The sequence below is a fragment of the Catharus ustulatus genome, chromosome 10 (genome assembly GCF_009819885.2).
Source record: "Catharus ustulatus isolate bCatUst1 chromosome 10, bCatUst1.pri.v2, whole genome shotgun sequence".
NCBI lineage: Eukaryota > Metazoa > Chordata > Aves > Passeriformes > Turdidae > Catharus > Catharus ustulatus.
Window position 1 is genome coordinate 22,088,705 of NC_046230.1, and position 26,790 is coordinate 22,115,494.

At 46.1% G+C, this 26,790-nt stretch overlaps 1 protein-coding gene across 8 annotated transcripts in view; it reads left to right on the forward strand.

Moving 5' to 3' along the window:
- Positions 1 to 26,790, forward strand: part of TNIK (TRAF2 and NCK interacting kinase) — a 147,231-nt gene that overhangs the window by 25,978 nt on the left and 94,463 nt on the right. For all 8 annotated transcript variants that reach the window (XM_033069082.2, XM_033069081.2, XM_033069083.2 and 5 more), the window contains exon 2: positions 342 to 407. In XM_033069082.2, coding sequence (XP_032924973.1) covers positions 342 to 407 — 66 coding nt within the window. The remainder of the gene's footprint in view (positions 1 to 341; positions 408 to 26,790) is intronic.

Below are 26,790 nucleotides of genomic sequence, written 5' to 3' on the forward strand. Positions count from 1 at the left end.
GTAACAAATGTTTGCTGATGCATTTCAGGCATGCGCTGAGTGTTCATACATGGAGCAGATGACAGTCAGATGGATGGGTGCTCACTCACAGGCACCTGCCTGGCATCTCCCAGCCCAGGTGCTGGAGATAGGCAGCACTGGGCAGGTCTGTGGCTGCCCACACGGGGCTGTCACCTGGACAGTGCCACACTTCTGCTCATTGTCCCTGTAATTTCCATCCCTGGTCTGCCTGAAAACCTTAAACCACTCAAAACCTTTGTCAGAGAAATGCTGATCTTCATCAAACACTTACCAAAGGCTATAAATATTACTTATTTAATATTCTTTTTCTTTTCTCCTAGGATCCTGCAGGAATCTTTGAATTGGTAGAGCTCGTTGGCAATGGAACCTACGGGCAGGTCTATAAGGTAAGAGTTCCAGCTGAAGTGATCCTGTTTGCCTTGGCTGTGTATTGGACATGGAGCATCCAGCACATCACCTTGACTAGGCTTTGACTATTTCAAACCTGACAAGAAGCCTTGCTGAACTCTGCCCTTTTGGTCTTGTGTGCAAGTACCGTGTAGCACACAGAGCTCTTATAATAAGCAATTCACATTAGTTCTGAAACTGTCACAAGAAAATGAATTGCTTTTTTTTTCCCCTTTTCCCCCAGTTGCTTTTTATTGATTAGATGATGAGGAGGGAGTGAGAAATCTGTGCTTTAATAGCTAAATCTTGATCTCTTCTAAGAGCTGAGTTTACAGCTGCAATAGGCTGCCAGATGAGTTTGCTACAGTCTAGTGCTCTGCTTGCACACAGGCTGGCTGCTGTCCTTTCCACTGGCAGGAACCTGCTACAGGATTAAAAAGACTATTAAAATGTTTTTATTGAAGTGCCTGTTACAGTCAGTAGGATTGCTTTAAATTTTTCTAACCTCTAGAAGCAGCGATCCAAGTGAGAATAGTGAAGGCACTGTGGAGAGCAGGATTTTAAAAGCATGAACTTCTTTACAAGATTATTTAAATGCCCACCTCTGCTGTATTATATCACCTGTTCCAAACACATCTTAGCTTGGGGGATTTCCAGCTTTTGTCGTCTTGGTGGGCTCTTTTTATGGACTATTCTTGTGCATTTGGGATGGGATTGAATTATTTCAGTCTGGGGTTATCTGTGTTTATATATGGTGGGGAGATGTTTCTTGTCATGGTTGCTTGAGGAATTTACCAACTTTTTTGGTTCTGCTGGGAGTCAGTACCTCCCCTGGGCCTCATTCTCCAAGAAACTCCTGTATGTGTGGGCACAAGTGCTGTGTACACGTGTACTCATGCGTGTGGGCACACAGAGATCCTGTTTACCTGTCATGCCCATGTTTCATTTTGACTGTAAAAGAATGTAGTGCTTCTGCTCTGTGGTTTGGAGACACAGCTCTTGCTTGTCATGCTCTAAAAGGCAGCGAGCTGCCCCTGCTGAATGGTGTTTAAAGAACCACAATTCCCCCATCCTCCTGCTGCTGTAGACTAATCCTGTCAGTGGAAGGATCAAGGGATTGAAGTGAACTGAAGATGAACTGGAACTTCTGGAGTTTTAAATGTGTGAATTTTTTAACTGAAACAGATTTTTTTTTTTAAAAAGTAACAAAAACAAAGGAAAAACCACCCCACCCCAAAGCTGTTCTTATCAAGGTTATATTCCAGAGAGCCTTCCCCTCTGGTATTCATTGTTTTCCCACCATGCGCTCCCTGCCACGGGAGCTCCCTTCTGAACTGTTTTTCTTCTCAGCTGCTAAAATAACGGTGGAAGGTGACCTAATTTTAACTGGTTCATATTTCTAACAATCCGTGGAAACTATGTGCCTGTAACGGCCTTTTCAAAGCGTCGTGTTTTTGTGGAGAGCGAAAAGGGAAATAAGCTGGTGCTGCTGGTTGTGTGGCTCAGCTGATCGAGTTTCCTCTTGCTGGTTCTATTCTTTCTGTGTGTTACCTCAGAGGGGAAAAAAACCACCCAGAAATGTCCCAAGTGTAGGCTGAAGGTTTCTGCGTTCCTTTTTCCCATGCTGTACAAGGGGAAAATCCTCCTCCTAACTGTTTTTAACTTGCTGGAGTAACCGGATTGTCCTCGGTGTGATTCACGTGGTGCCGGTGCCAGACGGGATGGTGACGGGGGTGGAGGGGAAAACGTTGCTGTCCAAACCAAATTAGTAAGTATTGAGGTATGAGCTCAGGCTAAGCCTGACTTTCACAGCTCTCTTAAACTGAAGTCCTGGAGTAGCACGCACTCTGTAAACAAAAGGAGACTTTGATATAAAACATACATAACTGTTTATGGTGTCCCACCCTAAAACCCAGCGTGGAAATGAGATCTCTGTGATTCTTTTTCTCCAGATACCACCGCTGTATTTATCTCTTGCAGCAAAACAAATGGATCAACTTTCAAGACACACAGACCTTCTGGCTCCATTTCTAAATCAGCCCTCAGAAGTGATCCATACCTAGGAGCAGCGTCCTCTGTAATTAGACGGCTGTTCCATTGCCATTTCCAAACCCCTCTCAGGCAGGGCTGGATTGTTCACAGAATCATTTCGTTTGGAAGAGGTCTTTAAGATTGAGTCCAGACAATAACCCAGCATTGCCAAGCCCACCACTAAACCATGTCCCTAAGTGCCACATGTGCACATCTGTTAAATCCCTACGGGAGTGGTGACCTACCCCTCTGTGCTGTGTTACCTGAGGTGCACCACTGCTGCCCTCCTAGAGGCTGTGTGTTTTTGGGTTCAGGTGCTGGCTGCAGGAGCACTCACCTGGTGAGCATCACCCCCATTCACATGGCTGGTCCCTCTCTGAAGCAAGAAAAGCAACTTTGCTGTTGGAAAGAGGCAGAAATGAGATGTTTATTCCAGGCAGGGGATAATGTTTATGTTGTGTGCTGCAGCCTTGATGTTTCCCCTAGAAAATCTGATATACCAGCTGTGTCTAACACTGCTGCATGGTCACCTTTGTGCTGGAGACAACACACCTGGTGATAACCAGCTGGCCTGCCCAGAACCTGGGGACAAAATGTGCAAGGTGCAAACTTCCCATTTATCCCATGGGATAAAGGGCATGGTTATGTTGTGCTGACAGCTGAACGATTGCACAGCCCAGCAGGTGGAGGAGCCTGAGTAGTGTCTGGGAGTACTACAGTAAAAGCAGCCCTTAGAAAGCAGGGATTCATGGAACCTGAGCATCTGCTGCGTTGGGGAGGCTGGGGAGCCCCAGCCATAGCACATAGCCCATGCTCATGGGAGGAGAGTCGTGTTGGCCAAGCCCAGTGCACCTTGAGAGCTCACAGAAGGAGGGCACCTACTGCCAGAGCGTGTGCATTGGGATGCAGCTGCTGCTGCTTTGATCCTGCTTTCTGGGTCATGGTTTGAAGATCCCTTTCAGGTGGTTCATAGTGCTTCTGTGAGTCAGAGCCTTGTTCTCTGAGCCTTGTGCTCGAGGCAAAGGCAACTGGTTTGGTTTGACCTCTGTATTTTCAAGCAAAGGTCTTCCTTTGCTCAGGACAGCAGGTTAAAATATCCATTTGGTTCTTCCCAGCTCTGGCCATACCCCAGTGACGCCTGGGTGCTGCAGGAGCTCTCAGCAGTGACCTGCTCTGCTGTCACTTCTCTAACCCCAACCACAAGCTCTTGCTTTGGAAAAATGCAGAGAGAAATAACATTCCTTGTTCGCTGCTTAACAATCTCTTGTGAATAGCTCGATTTTTATTTTAATGAGGGACTGCACTGGTGATGATTTATCTCTCTAATTGAATCGGAAGCTTTTCTTTATTTTCTAATAATCCTGCATCTAATGTTACAGACTGTAAACTGGTTTTGATGAAAGACTGAGAATTTGCTGGCTTCTGTGCCAGACATTGTTGCAGTAGTGAATTTTTGTGTCCTTGGATTTTATTTTTGTTATAGGTGTTTAAGGAAATGACTGTCAGGAATTTGGACTTGGGGAATTAAGCCTTTGCCTCACTGGTTTTTAGCTGATGGCTGAAAGCAATTCTAAACACAAAACTCACTAAGACCCTTCAGAGCATTATCTAAATTGTAAGGAAATGCTGCTTTTGTGTCGCAGAACATTATTATTGCTGTTTATTTCTACTCTGCATGAGAGCAAACAAATACTCCTTAAAATACTGTGTGTGCTTAGATTGCCTGGATAGATTAGGGCCACAACCAGTGGGGTGTCCAGCACCAGTAAATACATGGGTTCAGAGTAAAAGGACACTGGGATACTCAGAAATACCTGTCCAACAGATGAGTGCAAAGCCTGGGACAAATGCAGTGGGCTACTTACTGTACCATGGTTAAGTGGAAAACCAGAGCAATCCCCCAGTGTTTTTATGGACTTACCAGGGGCATTCACACAGTGGCCCATGGATGGTGTCAAACAAGAAGGATTTTAATGCAAGCCTTCGCAGTAGGGAGAAAAAAAAAATCAGGAAATAGATAGTAACCTTTGTACCTCTCATCTTGTGTATTTTACAACATTGAAGTAAATGATGTTGTGATTACGTATTCACGTGCTCCTTCCCAACTGTGCCAGGAGGACAGCGGTCATTAATGCCAAGTGCTGCTTTGCCTTGTGCCCTTGGGATGTGGCTCTCCGTTTACAGATTCAGCAAGGCTTTATTTTACAGGGTACAAGATAGAGTATGTGGGCACCTCTGTAACTGCACAATAACTATTGATTGCTTAATTATCTGGTAAATGCAATATAATCACCAAGCTATTACGCAGCAATAGTCTGTGCTCTAATTTAGAGCGTGTGGGATCCACGTGCTGCCCGTGTCAGCTGTGGCCCTCCAAGGAGCTCCTTTACCATCAGCACGTGATGGGATGGGGCAGGGCAGGGGAATCATCCCTAGGAGCCGCCCCAGGGCAGGTGGAACACCTCTACAGGTTCCTGGCTGCCCACAGGCTGCCCATGTCCTCTGCCAGCCCAAGTGAGGCAGCTGTTGGAAGAGAATGTGGGTTTTGCAATTGCTTTGTGTTGTCCTATGTCTGTGTGTCTGTCTGGGGTGCAATACACATGGGAAAAGGCTGAAGAAATGCATCCCAGGGTCTTTAGTCAGGACTTACTTATTTCCCAGATGGTATTTGCCAGAAGTCAGGGCTGATTCACCTGGAGGAAATGCCCAGGTTTGACCTAGTGCATGGAGATGTTGAGGTGTGTGGGTATTAGAAAGTAAATAAAATATTTGAAATATCAGGTCATCTGTTACTGGAGAGCTGTGAGCAGCAGGACTGCTGGGACAGTTTAGTTCCTGAGACAAACCTGTGGGAATGTCCCAGGCACAAGCCTGTGTTTGATAATGCCAGAGGAGGGATAGTGTGTGTCCAGTGCTCCTGGGTGCTGTTGGTGAACTTCATGCACAGTGGCATCCTTCCTTCTGGCATCCCCAGGCATTCCACCAGTGCAGGCTAGTGGGGTAGCAGGTAAATATCCTAAAGAAAGATGTTTGGAAGACTCCTTTTTCCTTTAACTTATTTTTCAGGGTGGATATGAGAAAATAGAGTGGAGTCTGTGTCGTGTTTAACTTGCTTGACATCTGTCTCAGTCTGGCTGCTGCTGATCAAGTGCTGGGCCCTTGCATCAGCCCTGGTGAGAACAGAAACTCTACAGGTTGCTGGGTCATTATAAGGAGTTCAGATAATTAGCCTGAGTCAGAAATGACAGTAATTGTTTTTAATCATCAGTTGGTTTATTGTCTCCCTTTCTGAAAGGCTGATGGTCAATAGCTTGATAATTAATCACTGTTGCTTTATCCGTGTGGAAGAAGCTACCATGCTGCACACAATTAATATTTCCTGGGGATTGTTGCTGTAAAGAATTAACTGTAGTTTACACACACAGCTTTTGTAGCTGCAGACTGACTGCTGTGCCTTGCTTGAGAGGGCAGACTGAACGTGTGCACATGAGTGCCTGCAGAGCAGGTCGTGCTGCTGGCCACCCTTGTCCAGCACCTGGCCTGGGGTGCTGGATGCTGGTCCTGAGCACACCAAAGGCACCTGGTGCCCCCATTCACAGGCCGCTGAAGGAGTTCAGGCCCCATCATCTTGCAGTCTAAGCAAGCAACTCTAACCCTAGACACTGTTGCATTTGAAGGTGCACTATGAGCATTTCTCTTTTCCCACCTTCATGTTTATAAAATGAACCATGACGTTGCGAGATTGGGTGTGACTTGAGCTGTAGTGGTGGTTCTCGTGTTATATCCTCAACTTTGGGTATTTTTTTATGTTTTCAAGCTCTTCAGAGTTTGCTTTTGCTGCAGGGCAGGCTGAGTGTAACCACACTCAGTGTGTGAATGTGTATATCCATCCCTCCTCATGCTCTGATGGTCACTACATCTGAGGGGTTGGTCCCTGTGGTTTGACAAGCTTCCTGGCTTTCCCCATGATCTGGTGCTGCTCTGAGAGCCTGCTCCAGGGGGCTGAGGCAGGGGAGCCCTTTCTGTCTGCCCACCCTGCCCTGTCCCAGGCTCTTCCTTCCACTGGGATGGTTTTGGTGCTGGCTGGACCACTCACATCCAGACACAGACCCTTGTGGGCAGGCACTGGCTGCTCATCACCTTCAAGGTCAGGGATGCTCTGAGTGTGAAAGGAATTTACAAGATTTATAAGCTACTTTATAATCCTTCTGTATTACAAGCACAGAATTAAATACTAAGCCATTGTATCAGCTGGGATGGCTCTGTGTGCTGGCAGAGAGGATGGTGGTGCTTCCTTGTGGAGATGCTCACCAGGGCTGAGGTCTCCACTGCTTCCACAAGCATTGCCTCACAGGTGGTGCTGGGCTTTTATCAGCTCTTTCTGTGTTGCAGGAAGGGGCTGGGCTGGAGTAGTGATGTGTGATAACTCCTGTACCCTTATCAGAAGGAAAACAGACGACCTCAATTTTATCATCTTCCCCACGATGTTATAGTAGCTCTGGAAGAGAAGGTCCTTTCCATGCTGACTCAAATGGAGTGTGTGTTTCTGAAACACGGATTTGTTTTTGCCATGCAGGCAAGGAAGTCTGAACTGAAAAATGCTTAAAATGATGCTTCATTCTTACAAAAAAAAAAAAAAAAAAAGCAAAAGCTTTGTTACCAGAGCAACTGGTACATCTTGTGCTGCTTCATTTCTCTGAAACACAGAGTGAGCCCTCAGCTCTCCCTCCCCCCACCAAGAAACCACCCCCACACACCTACGCACCAATATGTCACATTAGCTTTGCTGCTTTCTGAATAATGTAAGGGAAAGGTGCTTTTTCAGTCCTAGAGAATGCAGGATATAACAGGTGATTAAAAATGTTTCTGTATTGCCTCCCTTTAAATCTCTGTTCCCTTTCCCTCCCTGCTGAGTTTGTGAAGAGCAAGGGCAGGGTGAAGGTCAGGAGCAGACTGATGCATCTGTGGAGTGACATTTGTCCAGTCTCCCTTGCATTGCTGGATGCTCTGATTCTACAAATACTGCACAGTTTTGCAGGACAAAAAAATATCTGCAATGTCTTAGGGTTAAAAAAACTGCTTTTGAAGATGCCAAGTAAAGTCAGTGGTGCTGCAAAGCATGGGGAATGTGGTGGTGGGTCTCACAGTGCTGTTTGTGTGGGTGCCAGGCAGGGATGGGGACAGAGAGAGCCCCGTCCTTGGCTTGTGGGCATTAGAAGGTGCTCTGTGCAAACAGCTGCTTTGCAGGTAATAGGAGCAAGCAATGTCTAGTGCCACCTTCTCCTGTCCCAGAGGAACTGGGAACTCAGACTTGTGTTTTGTCAGATCTTTGGTGAGGACACTGGAAGTGAGAGGTGGGGGTGCAATGTGAGGGAGGTGTTTAGAAAAGAGCCAGCTTTCAGAACTGGGGTTATTGCATGTGAAAGCATCACTGTGTTTTGGGAGGGGTGGCTTCTGGTCTGCTGAAGCTCCCATTGCTCTGCTCGCTGTAAAATGCTACCAGCAGTATTTTGCAAGGGTGTGACTGTGGGTGAGATGTGGGTGCTTTAAGGCTCAGGTGGGTTACAATAAGCATTTGCTATTAGGTTATATCCCTCTAATGGTCACTCTGTGCTGCAGGGCATGGGTGAGGAGCTTTGTGCTCTCAGCAGAAGCTGGTACCTGCTGTTCTTGTTGTAAACTTGGATATTATATATAAGAAGTAATAGGCTCTTCTGATGAATTGGAGGCTGGTGTAGTGCACAGGGAGCTGGGGACTAGGGTCCAGTGACCTTTGCTGAATGAATCCTCTCTTCTCCTTTCCCATCTTTCCATTCCCGTCCCTGTCCCTACCCTTTTCCCAATATAATTAGAAACAGCAATACTGGGGTGGTCTGGGAGGCAGAGCTGGGAGCTGCTGGGTGATACCAGCATTGGAAATTGATATATGAGGTGATGGGGAAGTTGGATGCTCCTGCACTGGCATTTTGGAAACAAAATGCTGGGAGCAAGGCTCATTCCCAAAGGAACAAGTACAGCAGCTGCTACTAGGTCAGCTGAGGAAAACAACCGAGAGAAGCACAGAAAAAGTAGGTTTTGGAGCTGGGAGGTGTTTTGTTCCTCCCAGCTCTGAAGGTGCCACTCTCAGCTAGGAAGGCACTTTTTGGAAAGCTTAGAGAAGGGGATGGGAGGAGCAGCAAGCTGTAAGCGTTGGCCCAGGCTGTGGATTTGAAGCATTTGCAAATGCTGTGGTGTTTGTCTTCAGAGACGTTTCTTGCTCGTCATTTTTTTTATGTCACTCCAGATTTTGATGCAGCTTGACTTGTGGATGACCCTGAGGGCTTGGAGGCAAGCAATGCCTACAGAGAGCTGGCTGGAGCTCTGCAGCTTCTCCTGGTTGTGCTTTGAAGGCTCACTGAAGAGAGAATGGTGTCTGTCTTAAAATCTGCCGTTTATTTTTAGGTTTACCTGGGAAGCCCTTTACACTAATTACCTAAAGATGGAAAGTGCCACGCAAACACAGCCTGCTTCCAAATGTTGTGGGATTTTTTATCTTCTTGCATAAGAATGGCAGATTGGTGTAAATTTTTTTGCTTTGTTTTGTTTAAGTCTTCTGATTTTTTTGTGTGTCTTAAGGTGTCTTAAATTCTTGTGTTGGAATGTGCACAAGGAAGTGTGTGGCTAGAAGCCCAGCTCCATCCTCACATGCTCTTGTCTCCAGCCCATCTCAGCTTGTGTGTAGGTGTCTGGGAAGGAGGTCAGTTTGGGCTGCAGACAGTGCTGCAGTCAGCTGGAGAGGGATGTGGGAGAACCTGAGCCTTTGTTAGCACAAGCTGTGGTGATCCAGCCCAGAGAGTCCTGTCAGGTGCCACAGCCACCTCTCCCTGTGCCCAGTGCTTGCCCTTGGGTGGAGCATCCCAGCCTGTGTGGTTACACAATCATCAGACCTGTGCACAGATATCCCAGTGATTGCTGGAATTCTCAGACTTCCCAGGGCTTTTTTGCTCTCTGCTGGAGCAGGGCAGTGCTCTTAAAGAAGTGTTGGTAAATGTTCCTCTTTCACCAAGGTGTTGCCTCAGTTTTCCCAGCAGAGAGGTTGTGATGGGATGCATCCAGGAGACTCTGAAGTGACCCACAGGTCTGCAAGAGGATGAGAAATTTAAGTGCTGGATTGAGGCTGGCGGGCTTTCTCTTGGTGTGAATCTCTGATTTAGTGTGGGGCTGTAGGAGCCTCCTGGGTTGTTGGGTTACTTCATTTGTTGGTTGGGGGTTTCACCAAGAGTCACAGCAGCATCAGCAGGAGGAGCACCCCAGAGTGGAAGGGATGCTGCTTTGCTCCAGTTTCTAGTATTTACAGAGATGTTTAATTCAGGTCAGTGTTGGTTTGCATTTAAAAAACCCCAAACTTGTGGCAGGTGTTGCTGAGGAAAGGTTGAACATGTCAGCCTCAATGGCAAAGGAAACAGAGGTAAGCAGATGTGTTGGGAAAGACCACCATCTCTTCTGCCTTGGTCTCTGGGGCCAGCAGAGTGAGATGTGGACAAGGGAGCCTTTTCATCCTTCCAGCTTAACTCTTTTCTTTTTGCTTTGCATCCCCTTTTAATAAGATAGGAGGTTTCCACTACTGTGTATCTTGCAGTTTGTAAGTCCTTGTGTCAATACTTTCCTTGGTGTTGCAATTTCTGCCTGAGCAAAACTGTTATTTGAGGATAAGATGCCTCATTCGGTACCTTAACTGAGCATTCAGAAGTCTCCAGCCAACCTCCCCCATCCCCACCTGGGACATAAAAACCTCCTCAGAGTTTGAAGCTCTCATGGACAACGCGAAAGGCTGGAAATGCATCTTTGTCTTCCAGAGGTAGAAATTCAATATAAGCAATGATCAGGGCTTAGGAAAAATTGCAAATTCCACTGGACTTGCCATTAGTCTCTTGTTTTCTTAGAGAAATTATGGCTGTAGTTGAGGTGGGCAGCACCAGTGGAAATGCCTTTGCGTTCCTGGGTTTCAGAGATTTTCCCTTTCACACTTCAATTCAGCAGGTCCAGGATCAAGGCCAAACCTTTTCTTTTCTACACAACTAATAGAAAGACAGCCAGTTCAGCAGATTTCTGTAAATAGCCTGTTCCAGATGAATTGTGAATTGTGTATTTGAATGCCAGTAGGGCTAACACAAGGGGTAGTTTGCCAAGGAAGATGGAAATCTTGTGTTAGAGAAACAGGCTTCTGAAACACAATGTCAGATTGCAGCAAACAATGTTTCTGCAGAGTCCAAAAATGTAATCATGAAACTGCCCAAAATGCAGAAAAGTCTTGATCCGTGGCACTGAGGGACAGCATCCAGTGGGTGAGTCCTGGTCACACAGAAAACACTCAGCATCAGCTGAAAATCCTGCAGCAGCCCAGCAGTGAGCTGGGCCCTTGAGCACCTGCTGAAAGAACTCCTCCAGAATTTTTTAACAGACAAAAGCCACCATCTGTTGGAAAAGTCATGGTGTGCTTTGGAGGTACTCTGCCTTTAGCATCCACACCAATTTGGGGGCTGGAGGGGTGGTGAGCATCACAGGGAGGTCACTCAGCTGGGAAGTGCTCCAGGACATGGCTGTCCCCCAGCAGTGATGCCATCCATGGGGTTCAGCTCCCACAGCAGCAGCTGGATTCAAGGTCTGTCCCTGTTCAACCTTTAAAAGCCACCATGGTTGGGGGGGTACATTGTTCCTTCATGCTGGCTGCCTTATAACTCCTCAGACTGCAAATGGATTTGCACATGTGCTGCTGGCCTGCTGGATTGTGCAGTCCCAGGAGAGCCAGGTGACAGCTTTCTGCTTGAGGAAGGGCAGGGAGATGCTGGTTCTCAATCCATTCATGTGTCTGTGGCCTGGGCTGTCCTGGGCTCTGTGAATCATTGGCATTCAGCTTTATGCAGAGGAAGCACAACACTATAAGTACTATAGCACCACCTCCATCTTCCAGCCTTTTTCTCCCTTGTGGCAATCTTGGGGATTTGGTTTGGTTTGGGTCTTTTTTACTTGCATCTGCCCATAGTAGCTAAAACTTGTTATGGCCAAGGCAGTTTGGTGCTTTTCCCATGCTGTTCCACAGCAGATACAGAGCTGCAGAGGGCATCTAGCCGGGGATTAACAAAGGGTTCACAGAAAGCACAATTCTGAGATATGCCATGTGTCTAAGATGACTCTTCTTCCTCCAAATGTGCTGTCCTTCTTCTAGAAAGAGCCCTAAACCTGTGATACAGTGCCTGGGGTTTTGTTTAGTGAGGGCTCTGCATGTCCCAGTGGATTTAAACACAGTGAGGGCAGTGTGTGAGCCCCAATCTCAGCTGGCTGAGCCCCTGGCAGGGGAATGTGCCTGCCAGTGAGGATACCAGAAACCCCAGCCAGCTGTGAGAGCATCCTGGATACCTCAGGAGGGGTTGCAGCTTCTGCCATAGCCACAGCAGTGTGTGCCATTGCCTCTTCTGCTTCCTGCCTTCAGCACTATTCCAGATGCTCCCAGTATTGGGTTTTCTTCTTTCCTCACTGGTGACTGTCTACAACCTGTTTGGGAAGGCACTTGAGAAGAAATAAGGTAATTACATAATTTAATAACAGATGTGAGAGTGCCATTCTGAGCACACCAGCAGTGTGGAGGAGCTGGGGCTGTGGAACGTGACTTGTCTTGCATGGGAGAGATAAATCACATTGACTCCTGGGAAATAGGTCTGCTAGAGGTGGTTGTGTTGGATGCACTGTTCATATGGCTCAAATTAGACTAGTGTACAAGAAATAATAAAAACAGGAGAGGAGAATTCCAGCAGAAGGGATCAATAACTTGAAAGCGTTTTAATTCAAAACTAGAAAAATGAGAGAGGTTATGGGCAAGGAGAGTATGTTAATAAAGGAAAACGAGTATTTGTTACTGCTGGTGTGAAATGAGATAATTTAAGAGATGTTCTAAGTGCCTTTTGTCACAGTTAATGCCTTTTGTTAGGTTTCCAAGCAAAATGGAGCCTGCGACTTTCAATTTCAGGGTTCTCAGATGATCAAAATACCGTGGGGCAGCCTGATCATCTCATGCTTTACTGGAATGAGGTCATCAATAACTTTTGCCTGGGTGTGATTTACACAGTTGTCAGTGTCTGAATTGCCATAATATGTCTCTGCCCGGGAAAAATGCTGCATTTGGAGGGGGGAAAAAAAACCAACAAAGCAGAAGCTCTCTGGGTAGTTGGTTCACTGCTAATAATGGATACAGAAAAGTGATTACTTGTGATCCTTTCAAATAAAAAGGCTCAGCCTCTAAAGCTGGAGGCATGGAAGCTGTTACAAGGTCAAGCAGTGTCCTTTAAGGAGAAATTCGTGGCAAATACTGTCAGTGGCAGATAACACATCTGCAGCATCATGAAAAGTACATCTGAAATTAAGATTAAAGGTGCTTTGCACTCACATGGAGAGGGGGAAAAGAAGAGAGAGATGAAATCAGAAAAAAAGAGGATTATCTTTTGGTGGGTGACAAGCAATAGCTCTGGCCAGGGAGAGATTTAAGCAGCAAAGTGCTCAGTAACCCAGGAAATTATCAAAGGTTTCTGCAGCTGCTTCCAACTGATGGTCTTCAAGAGCCTGAAATTCTTTGTGTTTGAACCTTTCTCTTCCCCCAAGCCTGTGTGTGTACGTGCACATGCAAGATCTCATCTGCAACCCCATATATCAAGCTGGGAATGCAGAAACCAGAGGCCCTGGTCATCCTCACTTGCAGGAGTCTGCTTTAATTTTAGATGCCTTAGTTTACACTGAGGCAAAAGGGACTTGACCTGCAGCTATGCTGGTAGACCTCATCCTTTTGTTGACTTACACTGCAGGCCAGGGCACCAACAGCTTCTAAAAATGAAGTCATTGTGTCTTGGCAGATGTTTTCAAGTCTCTGCTTTCATAAATGGGGCTGGGAAGCTTTGCTGAAAGTCCTGCAGGAGAAACTGGATCTCTTGACTGATGGGTACAAGGTAAATTAGTTTATTTTAGGTGTTGAAGAGGAGGGCACTAAGTTTTGTCAGTCCCATGATGCTGAGAAACCCTGGTTTGTGAAGATAGGTTTTGGCTGTAACCTCTTTGAGGAGCAGAAGGACTTTGACCTTTAATAACCAAGGTGTGGCAGTGGCTTCACAGGTGGGAAATTTGGATTTGTGTTTCCAACTTAAAGTGATCCCAAAGGAAAACACCTTCCCCAAAGCATAATGAGGAAGATCCAAGAATCAAATGTGCTTCTGCACCTTAGGAAAACACCACAGCCGAACAAAACCTATGGGTTTTTCATTGAGATTGGATCCCTCAGTGCAGATCTTGGTTTTTCAAAACTTAAAAATGTTTGCGCTTTATTCTATTGTGGAAAAAAAGAGCGTGTTTGCAAATCTCAAGCGTTTGGGGGAGCATGGTTGGTTTCCTGGTGATGATCAGTGGTGCCCAGGGCTGCTGGTCTGCAGTTCTACTGGCTTCCTCTGTGGCAAGATGCTCACTGACGTCCAGATTATCAAGGTCTATAAATACCCAGGCATCTGGGAACCCTTCCTGGTGTCTGGTCTGTAGCTGACCTTTCAGTTTGCTGGCAGAAAATGAAGATTGGCCTTGAGATCAGCAGACTACAGTAAAGATTGCACATCCATGACGTAGGATAAAAATAGAAACTGGGAAGGGGAAATATCATATCTGTTAAAGATGATCTGTGTGCTATTAATGTACCAGTGACCAGGCCTCTCCCTGTGCTTGTCAAAGCTTTACCTGCATAAAAAAGTTGTGTCTGAACTTCAGTAACCTCCCAAGTTTGTGTCCTTCTTGTTCATATGTGGACCTTGCCTTCTCCATTTTCTCATGTGTTCGAACTAGTCTTATCAAAGCATAGTGTTTAATCCCAGACAGGCCTCAGAAGAATAAAGTACTTTGGTTTTCGTAGTCTGGTACAAAATTCTTTCTGCATTTCTTGGCATTTAGTTATTAATGAGGTATTTGTTCTGTTTGCTTAGAAACCTTCCAGTAGGCAGCACGTGTGTGCTATGCAAATTATTTGTGGTTTGGTTAAATACTGTTTTACTAGGAAGGGGAATAACTGAAATTAGTAGAGGAAAAATAAGTAATGTTAACCCTCTGTAGGCTGTTCCCTTGTTAATTATTTTGGTGATTTGGCTCTTGAACTGAGTGTGCCACTCAGTTGTAAATGGCAATTTGGGACCTGGGCTTGAATAGTCATGTACCCCTGAGTGCTTATTTTGTGTGGCAGTGGTCCAAAAAACTGCCAACCTCCTAATTAACACACTTTTTCAATGGACAATATTAATATTCATACTATTATACTGTAAAATGAGTAATTTGAATAGACAGAATGCCTTGCACTCTCTTGATCTCTTGTGTATTAACCTACAAAAGGCCACTGGCACTTATCCTTTCAGGCCTTAATGGGTACAAAGGCTGCTAATAAAATTGTTTGGAGCATAGGTACCTAAAAATGTGTAGCAAATATAGTGCATGTGGTAGGGATGGTGATAATTTGTTAGAGTGGTGAAGGAAAATGCGAAGGGAAGTGGTTGTAATAGATGAGCAGCTCCAAATGATGGAGGAGTGAGGCAGCTCTTGGGGGTGACTGGCCCCATAACATCCATCTAAATGATGTCAGCCTGGCAGCAGTGATGCAGGAGTCCCTCAGCTGAGCTGCTGCTTAGAGGAAAATAGTACTGAGGGGGAGAAAGCAGATATATGTCTGACTGGAAAACAAAAAACTTGCAAGGCTGGTTTGTTTTATTGATGCCCACCATTAGAGGCTACCACAAGATCTACTACTGAGTTTGTCAAAAGGATTGGAAGTGCAGAGAATGCTGTGAAAGAAAAGGGATTCACCCAGGGGAAAAAGCAGAGGTGCAACTGAAGCAGGAAGCGCTGGATTTAGCAAAGAGGCTGAGGTGTGAGGGTTGTGGGGTGTGTTTGGGTAAGCCCAAATCAGTTACTGAAGATTATTCCATTCACCTGAGATATGTGGCCTGTGTGTGCACAAACCATCCTATAGCAGACACCCTCTGCCTCTCCCAAAGTCTGACTGACCTTGAGTCCTCAAAGGAAAACTGGATTTGGGATCAGTATTGAGGGAAAGCTGCTGCTGAAAAAGCCAGATGAGTCTCAGCACATCTTCAGTGCAGAGAATGCTGTTAGCTGGGGGATAACCTTTGTAGTTCCTCCATCCTCTGAAGAGCCCTTGTGGTGCAAAGAGTGCAAAGGAAGGAGATCCTTTTGGTAGATTTGGCTGTGGTCCCTGCAGGCCTGGGGATCCTGCAGAGAAGCTGGTCTGTCTTCAGCAGCAGAGGAGAAAACCTGGGTGAGTGCAGGATTGATGACAGCATATTTGACTGGCTCGGTGCAGGAACAAGATCACTTTAGAAGCATCAGGGGAGACTTTGAAGAATGGATGAAAGGGAGCTGAGTGAGAGGGCAGCTGTGGACACAGATTACCTGGACCCAGGATAGTTTTTGGTGGCGTCACACACAATCTGTGCATTCCCAGGGCCTGGCACCAGTCGTGGTCTCTTATGGAGGATGCAGACTCACCTTACTCTCAACAAGCAGAAGGCGTCTGTGAAGAACAGTGTTTTCCTGCAGAGGAAGGTGACTCTGCAGTGCTACAGAGTTCAGTGTTTAAACTGATTTAGCTCACTTTGTGTATGGGCAGCTTTGGTTTCTGAATGAAAACTTAACTATGGAAACTGTGGCTGCTCAGTGAGAGCAGCAGTGCCCTTTCTGTAGAGCCTGGCCTGACTCTGCTCTGCTGGTTGCGTCTTTGTGTCTGTCTGTGGCCAATACAAGCTGTTGGAATGAGGCAAACCACTTTTCCTGAAGGTAACTCTGCCAGCAGCCAAGATGGGGAGACAAGACTGAATTACCCAGCTGACTTTAGGGGCTGCCTTCCATCTGAGAGTAGGACCTAAAACATTTGTGTGTCCCTGCCCAGGCTGCATCTATTGTCTAATCAAAAATGGATGGCATCTCCTCAAACAGCTTCAAATACCTCTTTCTGTGGTGTGTTCAGGATGAACTCCTACCTTTGGTACCACCTGCGGGCTCTTCCCATAATGTGGGATTTGGTGGATCCCATGCAAACCCTGAACATGGATGATTTACACTTCATTATATTTTCAAACCCCAGGACATTTGTGTATCCAACCAACACCGGTGGCCATGTTAGCTATCACTTGGGGCATCGTGTTCCAGCTGGAGCACATCCCCATCTTCATTAAATAATTATCCTGAGAAATGGACTCACAGTCCAATGGACTCATCTGCACTGAGCCCTGGTACCTGGAGAGCAGCTCTGTGGGTCTGTTCCCATCAACTTCTGGGTAGGCACATTCCCACAGATATCAGCAGGTTTGCCACTTAGTCTTCCTGGCTCTGTTAACTCAGTTTAATATATTACTTATTATAGATCTTACTTTAGTTTTTAAGGTGAAAGAAGTGTGTTTTCAGGCTATTCCAGAGATTACTTGAGTCTTAAACAAAGGACCCACTGGAAGAGTTGGAGACATCCCATTAGCTGAGAGCTCATGGAAAAATTAGGGGCTTTTAGAGCCCAGATGAATATTATCAACTAAACACTGAAAACTAAACACTGTTAGGTGAACTAGCAAACCTCCTACAAGGAGTTTCTGATTGAATGAGTGGAAAATAGATGTCCACATCCCAGATGCTTCTCCGTGGTGGCCATGGGGGCTGGGGCTGGGGCTGGAGCTGGGGCTGGGGCTGGGGCTGGGGCTGGGGCTGGGGCTGGCAGGCTCCCATCAGACCCGACTTTGACCTTCCACAGCTGCCTCCCTCGAGCAGAAGATATTTTGGTGAGTGGTGAAACAGCCAGTGAGGCAAAAAAAACCCCAAAAAACAAAGAGAGGAGAGAGGAATAATAATACATCTAATACTCAAGCCAGTTGGGAAGGGAGGGAAGCTGGGCTGAGTGGTGCAGAGCTGTGACTCACAGGCAGCTCCGCTCCCGTGCCGAGCCAAGCGAGCGCAATCCTGCAGCATCTCTGCTGACAGCCTTGGCAGCTCCCAGCCTCAGGGCTGCCCTGCTTCCCACACCCCCTGTCCTTTCCAGCCCGCTGTCTCCCACCGTGGGTGCTGCCCAGGCCAGCCCATGCCCCTGCCCTTTGCTCCAGTGAGATCGAGGAATGGGAATTGTGTGTCCGGAGCGCGGTGCCCGGTGCTGGGGTGGCACTGCTGGGCATCCTCCTGCTGGGCACATGCTCTGCTGAGCTGAGCTCCCTCACTGCTGCTTCCATCTGCCCGTGTCTTTGCTGCCAGAGTTCATAGAAGTACCAAAATCTATTTTCCTGCCTGCACTTGCTTGTCCTTAGGTGTCCTCTTTTTGTAGAGTGGTTTTGTTTTAATTGATTATTTTTTGGAACTTTAAGGAAGAAGCCTCAGAGAAGGCCTTAAAATAGAGAAATCATGTAAGTTTAAATGTTTTTGAGGAAGGCTGGGAAAATATTCTGCAGCCTGCTCTGTGACCTTTCCACATCTCCTAGGAGGCTGAGATCAACTTATTTTTGAATAATTCCCCATTTGCATTGAAAATATAGAAAAACTCATTTGTATAACTGCATGTTTTGCTTCAAGGTGAACAGAAGTCTCAAATGTACTGACTGGTGGCAAACCAGGGCTGATGCCAGGAGAGTGTGTACATCAGAACAGGAAGGCACAGGGCATGATTTTGTTATTTTTATTTTTATTTAATCTCATGAGAAGGCTGCAGTTAGCTAGGCCAGGCTTAAGGTCACGTTCAGCTCTGCCTAAAAGCTCTCATGACATTTTATTCAGCTGAGCTTTAGAGGGTTCATTGCTTCATTTTTTAGGCTCAAGCCAGAAATTGCTTTCCCCCTTTTTGCAGGAAGGACGTTTTCTCACAGATCCTTTGCTTTGCTGATGACAGAAGGAAATTCTTCTGAGCCAAAATATTCAAATGATGGTTTCCTTCTAGGGAAAAAAAAAAAAATCCCTTTTTCCTTTTTATTTTTTTTCTCTTCACTGTAAAATGTGTGTATAACACAATACCTGTCTGGGGAATGTGCCATATTTTTAAGATTTAGTTCTCATTCTGGGGTTTTGCTTTGTTTTTAACACATCTTTGCAGCATGAGCTGCTGCTGTGCTCTGCTCACTCCACATGGAGACATTTAATGAGAGGTCTTCCAAGGCTCCCCATGTGCCTTTTTCTGCCCTGGCCGAGGTGAAGCGTGGCTGCTCCTGGAGGAACGTGGAGTGCCCTTTGTGGGGGCAGCTGGTGAGGTGACAGTGCCCTCCATTCCAGCTGGAGCAAAGCTGTCAGCCAGCAGAGAGAGGAACACAGAAATGAACTCTTTATTTTCTAATTACTGTTATTTTGGCAGCTTGTTCTGAAGGGTCTGTAACTGATCTCTGCTGCTGTGACTTTGGCAAGGAGTGGCTCGCTCCAGCCTCGCCTGCAGAGCTGCGTTGTCCTGGTACAGCATTCTCAGCCTTTGTCAAAACAATGTTTCTTGTTAATTTTCTGTAATGATGCAAGTGTAGTTCAGGCTGGACTGAGCAGGCAGTGAAAATTGCAAAATTGCAGTGGAGGGTTCTGTATGTTCATCCATCCTTCCTTACCCCCCAGGATCCCTGGTGCCCCAGGCAGTGCAGGTAATGGAGATGCTGTTCTGGAATAGCCACCCTGATGTCAGGGTTAGCCAGGGAGATGTCAAAACACATATTGATATTGTTTTGAACAGAATGAAGTATCTGCTTACAAAGCAAATGACTTCTCTTGGTTAGGTTGAGTTCCTCACAGCTTTGCAAACTCTGGGCTGTGCAGAGGTGTGGCAGGCACCCAGCTTGGTTGGTGTTGCAGTGAGGAGAGATCACCTCTGTGGTTATTTAAGGAGAAATCAATCAACGCTCAATCTCATCCATATTTGCTCCTAATGTGTTTATTTACATGCTCAGCCCAAGCATATGAACAGCCCTTTTAGAAGCAGCGGGGAGAAGATGCTCCAATCAAAATGGAAAATTACTTTCTGCAGCATTTTATCTTAAATCCAGTCTGTTATTGCCCCAGGACTAGTTGGGTGTGATGAGGAGCTAGGAACCAGCAGATTACTTCAATTATTTTTTTTTTTCCCTGATGAGACAGAGGGGGGAAAAAAAAGCTGTCAGGGCTGTTAAACCAACGTGTAGGAGGGGGGGAGGGTTTGCTGCTGCCAGGGTGGTGGCACACTGGTCCCCACCTTGGGGTCACATCCTGGCCTGTCAGAGGGAACAGTCATTGTTCCTTCATAGGGACAGAGGGCTGTGTGGTGGCACCTCGAACCAGGCAGCTGAGTCATGGCTGCAGCAAGGGGATGCTTGGGGAGCAGGGACCATCACCCTGGTGCCCCCCAGAACATCCCTGCCCACCCTGTGGGGCTTCAGAGGGCACCCAGCGGCTGCTCGAGCACAGTGAGGAGCCCTCACCTCCAGCAATTAATTTTTCTTCATTCCTATCATCTTTCAGTTCTGAAGCAGCATTTACATTCATATCCATTTTTTCCCTGGCTGCTGCTGCTGCATTTGTGCTGGGGGAACCTTTTTGGCGAATGCCTCTGACAGAAATGTGTTTTCTTATCCCTTGAAGCTGAAAGCCATAAAGAAAAGAATGAATTTAATGAACAGACCTTGCCGAATCACCACCTTGAAGCTCTAGCTGCTCATGTGAATCAAAACTGGCTGAAAGTAGGTCATATAGTAAAAATGAATTAGGCTTACTTCACATTTTATTGACTCTGCCAGTTTTTCATTCATAGAGGCTTATAGTTTGGAATGTATCTTGTCTTTTTAATGCTAGGCTGAGGTAAAAGGGTACTGATCTTTATTCCCTCCCTTTTGCCTTACATGTTTCTGGTGGTTGATTATATGATAGCTGGACTTTCTCTTTCCTGTTTATTTATTCTTTTATTCTCCTGCACTTAAGAACTGCTTATTTGGTGACCAGACTCCCATAGTACATTCACAAGTGGGAATTCAGCGGGGTCCCAAAAATTTGTGTAGCACCTAAATTAGTCTTAAAGCTTCTGAGAAGGGTTGAAGTGGTGAGGTGGTGTCAGTCTGCAGGCAGAGGGGTTACACTGGCATCTTCTTGGGGCTAGGCTGGGCAGCAGGATGGCATTATGTGGGTTAGCACAGGGATGGGTCAGTCCTCTGCTTCCAGCCTCTACCCTGTGAGAAATCCTGGATTTCAGGGTGATTGGACCTACCTTACCATCTGGCTTCACCTGTTAATCCATGCAGTGTGGCTCAGCTGCATCTTGGGCAGCTTAGTCAGATCAAACTTTTAATTTTGGTGTAAATCCTTCAAGCATCAGTGGTTCCACTGCTCGTCCATCAATCCCTGCTCATGATTAATTACTCTCACTCATAAATGATGCTCTTTATTTCTCATTAGTCTTTGTCTGTTTTCAGTTTGGAGTCATTTGGTCTTGTGGTCTTTGTCTGGCATTTTCTGCCTCTGGAGTTGTGATTTCTCCTGAAATTTCTGCTGGAATTAACCTGGTCCCAGCTTTAACAAGAAGCTGGGAGAAAGAGGATGGAGAGAAGGCAGAAACACTGCAGTGGTGGGATCCCTGACTGTCCATGCAGTGTTCGTTTAAAAGACATTTTTTAAGGGAGACACATAATGTAGAGTGCAGAGATTTTGTCTTGTGTTTAGGATTTCTGTTGTGGCTAATGGCAAAACAGGGAATGAAGGCAGCTTCTGTAATGATGGATGATTTTTTCCTGCCTTCCTGTCTCTGTTGTCTACTCTAGATGGCACATACTGTAAGGAGGTAAAAAATCCCTACTGATAAATTAGGATTTGTTTTGCAACCTTTTCTCTGCAATTACAGCTAACTGCTTTGATCTCAGCTGAAGACCTTTATCCAATGACAGAATATAAATCTTCTCTACCTGTGGTTTCATAACTTAAAGAAATACAGCCAGAAACTGTCTGGGTAGGAAGAGACAGTCCCTGCTGGTAGCTCTGTGCCAGCTGACTGGGGAGGGCACAGCAGACAGTACAAGTAGCCTCTGTCCTTATAATTACTGCTGGACAATCCACACATTACCTAAAATCCCAGCTTGAAAAAATTAAACTATTTAATCTTGTATAATACAATGTGAGACATAGATGAAGGCCTGTAAGTAAGCCACTATTCTACTCCAGAAAAGACCTTCATTGACTATTATGTGAACAATAAATCTTCCATTTTCTGTTAAGAAACAGTAATTACAGAATCTTCAGCTGCGATGGGTATCTCCTGCTGACAATAAAAGTCTGTCCTCCAGCACATCATCAGCATCTTGGTGATGGATGCTGTGGACTACACTGTAAAGATAATATAAAATACTGTCTGTAGTATGTGCTGGCAACCCTTTTTTAAGCCTTGCAAGTACAGATTGGGAAGGTGCTCTGTATCCAGGAACACGTCTTGTTTGTCACACTTTCTGTTTTTAACAGTTCCAAGATATTTTTGCTGTCTGGCTCTTGGTTGCTAGCAAGGAGCTCCAAGGAGATAAGCCCTGCTCTTTGGTAGGTTGGAAGCTGCCCCAGCGGACGTGGCAGAGAGGAATGACCTCTTTCACTGCTTCACCAGCAAAATCGAAACAGAAAATGGAGGGGATCAATGAGAGCCATAATCCAGTTTCCCAGTGTGAAACTGGGTCATGGGGAGTGTGGGCGGGTCGGGGGCTGAGCTGGTGCCCAGGACCTGGGACCTGCCTGTGGGTGCAGCTCCAGCACTCAGGGACACCTCAAGGTCACATCCAGCTGCTGCTCCCTTCAATCTGATGGGCACTGGCTGCCCTACAACGGGTATTGGTACAGGAAGCAGGTGAGGGGGTCAAACAGGAATTGTCTTGTAAATACATCATTGTTAGGCTGATGGGGACGCTGCTGGAAGGCAAACGTGGAGTCTGTGGCTCAGGATCTGCTGTCCCAGCTGTCCCTGGAGGGAGGTTCTGCTGCACCTTGTCATGACTGGTTACAGGAGATCTTCACTGCAGATATCATGGACCCAGCAGGACCAAGGAGCTCCTGATGGAAAGTGTTGTGATGGGCTAGTTGAGCAGAAATGGAAGAATAATTGTGATGAGGTCAACGTGAAAAAGGACATGTTGCCAATACCTTGCAAAGTGCACATTTAAAAAATGCACTCCTCAGCACTAGCCACCAGACTTGGCTCTGCTTCCAGGCTGTCCATAGCCACTGAGAGCCCTCTGCCTCTAAAGGTGGATTCCATTTTTTTGGTGTTCAGGAAGACAAGAGGATAAAGGGCTGTAACTAGATGGATTCTGAGCTGTTTTTAATTCTCAGACTGTTTCTTGAGAAAATATTTCTTAAAAAGAGTTGTAATCTTATTAAATGGCTGTACATCTAAATTTACAGACAATTTTGAGATTTTTTTAGTTTATTTCTTTTTTCATGGCCTAATGTTTTATAATCCTGCAGGAGTTGGGTTGCAGCAGAGGCTTGACCTCTGTTTTGGAGAATGCTCAGGTAGATCTGATTTTCCAGGAGTCTCATTACATAGCCTCTTTGATTCCCCTAGAATTCAGAGCGAATCAGGGTCAGGGTGTCAGGTTGTTGCCTGCTTTGGCTGTCACGTTGCACCATAGACTTTTTCCATGTAGGGTTCACATGCCTGAGACTTGAAACCACCTCCATGAACATTGGGAGGTACGTGTGTGCCTCCATCAGTGCTGCTGGGGGCTTTAGCCATGTCCTAAGTGGGGTTCTTTTAAAGAGACTGCAATTAGGCAAGCAGGTGCTGTGCTTTGATCCTAAATTTTCTCTCATCTCTTCCCTCTCCCCATCTTTTCTTAAACCATTGTGCATCAGGCACGCGAGGAATGATTTGAAGAGAGCATTAAAAAGACAAATAGCCAACTTTTGTCTTTAGTAGCTGCATTTCTTTTTTCCTCTTCCCTCCTGTAATGTATTGTTTCTCTGTTATTTCATTTTTTCCCCATTTCTTCATTTATTTATATCTTTCCCCGACTGAAATTGCCCTAGTTACAGCTGTCACATCCTCACTTTGCAGTGGTCTAATTTGGCAGCCCTGTTCCCTCGTAAAACTTACAGACAAATGACGGCGTTTAACTCGCAGCATCCTCTGGTTGCTCTGCACTGTCACAACAAGATTAGAGCAATTCACATAAAAAGTAGAAAACCCAGCTGTCTTCTAGGAGGAAAGTCTATTCCTTCATTTCTTCACAGGATGTGAAGATGGAGCAGTTTTTTGTGGGGAACTGCAGAACAGCATGTCCATGTTTAAGCCACGTTAAGTGTGTGCTGCATCCTCCTCTATCAGTGGTGATTTCTTGGTGTTCTCTGTCCATCCTCTGCTTTTTGGAGTCAGCTGGGCACCATTTCATTGCTGCTGGTTTAAATCCCAGGCTGAGCCATATTGTTCCTTGGAAATGAGCAGAAATAACTCGCTGAGATGACTGCCTAAATAATTTACTCTTGGAGGAGCATTCTTTGTGCGCTCTCTGAAGCAGTGATGAGGAAGGAAGTAGGATGCTTCTCCTGCACAGCAGCACATTGAAAAACATCTCCACTTCTTTTTCAGTGACATGAACAGATTTTGCTGGCCATCTTAATGTTCTGCTGCCTCCTGTCCAGTGACTGAGGCGATCCATTTCAGATTATACAGAATTTTTCTTCCTGTCAGGAGCAGAAATTGGCCTTGCCTTGTGGATGGTGACAGAGGAGCTCCTGGCGTTTCCTGAGATGACTCATCTCTCGCCATGTCGATACATTTGGAATGACTTTGAACTCTGTGGTGCTTTGGTAATTAATTTGGCATCTCCCTGAAAGGGCTTTCAACAGTGACTCCTTGTGACTGTGTAAGTCATTGAGCTGTGGTGATGAGAAACTTTGTGGAAAGGAGAACTTTCTTGGGTTTCCTTGCTGCAGGATTAGTCAGATAATGCCCAGTGGGCTACAACCTGAAAAAGATCAGATGTTTGTGGTCAAAGCCCCGGACTGGGATTGAAGAGCTGAATGTTTCTGCTGTGTGACATGGTTTTGGTATGATCAGGGCTGTCGACCTTTCTGTACCATCAGCCCAGCAGGGACATTGCTCAGTTTGTTACAGTTCATGGGTAGCTGATGCCAAACCACATTTTCTAGCCAGTCCTTCTGACTCCCTAGGGAATTCTGAAAGGGCTTGTCAGCCTGGTGAAGCTTTGGGAGTGTTGGTGTTAAGAGAGGGGTCATGGGGGTCCTCTGCTGCAGCAGGGCTCCCCAGGCATGGATCTCTGCAGGCAGATGTGCCTGAGGAGGAGCTTCACAGCCTTCATGGGGCTGTGACTGCTCTGAGTGCTGCACTGGCTCTGCATCCCTCATGGAGAAAATTCAGTCCTGAACCTGTTTCTGGCACAGGACTGGAAGGGTTGGGGCTGCTGAGGGTACTGTTCTGTGAGGGACCACAGGCTGCTCTTGCTTCTGTGAATTTATGGCACGTGCCCCACCATAGGAGCAGGTTTTAACATCTGGGAAGTGTGGTAGTTCATTGTTTGGGAATACATTTGGTTACAGGAGCAGCCTTGTGCTCCTAAGTGAACCTTCCATAAAGGAAAGGGTGGGTTGCTGTGATAAAACACTGTGATCTGGTGCAGATGCTGCACTTATTGCAACATCTATTCCTCTGTTAGGGAGAGGATGAGCAGGTGAGAGATGAATTTAGCTGGAGGTGATCCAAGAAGCACCCTTTAAAATACACTGGTATGGATAGAAGAACTTCCTGCTGGTTTTAAAAATGGAACAAGTGGGGTCAGAGATCTCCCTGTGCCCTCCAGTTTGTGGCATATGCGTGTCCATGGGACAATCCATACCTGTCTGCATCACAGGCTTCCTACTGTAAGAAAATGAGAGTACTTCTTCAGAGTGGCTTTGAAATGTGCTGGGCTTTTTTACCAAATACCTGGGACCTAGCTTTGTTCTTCACAGAACAACTTTTGTACAGGCAGTTTGATATGAGCCTTGGCTGTGCCACCTTGAAAACACTGGGATTTTTACAAAGGCTGCTGTTCATGGAAATAATGTAAAAATTTTATTTGTTGTCAATACATGAATGCCCACGCTGAAGATGAAAACTCATCTTACAAACTGCTCTCTAAATTATACCCATGTGGTGTTGGGAACGTTCTGCTCAACCCTTTTAATTAAAGACTAAACTCTATGAGACAATTACTTTGCATCCCTCCCCTCATCCCCCTTTGCTTTTTTGGCTGTTTCCTTAAAGCATATTCCCTCTGTTGGGAGGAATGACTGAAATCTGTTGCTCCTTCATCTCCCAAATGTCCAAAGGTATGTTACTTTCTGGAAGGAGTATATGCAGTGGGATGGGCTTGCTGTAGGAGCAGCAGGACTTGTGGTCCCTTTTTTTCAGTGAGCAGCAAAGCCCAATGGGTGCCATACTCTGACCCTAACCTGTGGGTGAGTTGCCATGGCCAGATAATGTGTCACCCAAAAAGCTTTGGCTGCTCTTCTGCTTTTACTGGCAAAATGGTCCCTTTAGGTCCATGGAGAACTGATGGTCACCTCAGGGACCATCATCACAGCATTTTAGTGCCCTGTTGTGCCAGAAACCTCACTTTTTGTGGTTTCTTTTCCCTTCTTATCTGTTACTGTGGGGTTGTTAGTGGTGCTGTCAGTGCTAGGAAAGCAGTCAGAGGCTTTGGTGTGTCAGGTCAGCTGAGCTCAGCATAGCGTGAGGGTTCAGTTGTGCCACCTAAATAAACAGCATTTTACCCAGTCAGCTCTGCCTTCCCTGCCTGCTTTGGGAACAACCAGAGATGGGGTCTCTGAGAACAAAAAGGCAGCAGTGATGTGAAGAGCTGAGTGGGAGACCTCTCTGATGGACAAGTGACCATCACAGAAGGGCCTGGTGGTGGACCTTGCATATTGCTGTGCAAGGAGCAAAGCTCTCTCTGTAGCCTGTTCTTGTTCTTCTTTATCACTTAATATCTATTTTCTTCTTGATGCCTTGTGAATAAATGGCATCAGTCCTGGGATTAAAGTTCAAATAAGAATCTCCTGTAAGATTGAGACCATGTTCTCTTGTGAACGCTGTGCATCTACACTAAATGGCTTAGGAGTCAGGGAGCAAATGACTGTAATGAAAAAATTGCTCTTGTGAACCACTGTGTTCTCACACCCTGTTATAGGAGAATCCCAGAGTGTGTTCAGTGGTGAATTTGCAGAAATAGATGGGCAGAAGGGACTGTAAGTGGGACGGGTGCTCTTATATCACATGGAAGGAGAGAGCAATCTCATTCTTGCTGTTCAGAGGAGCAGAATGCACCTATATCACAGCAG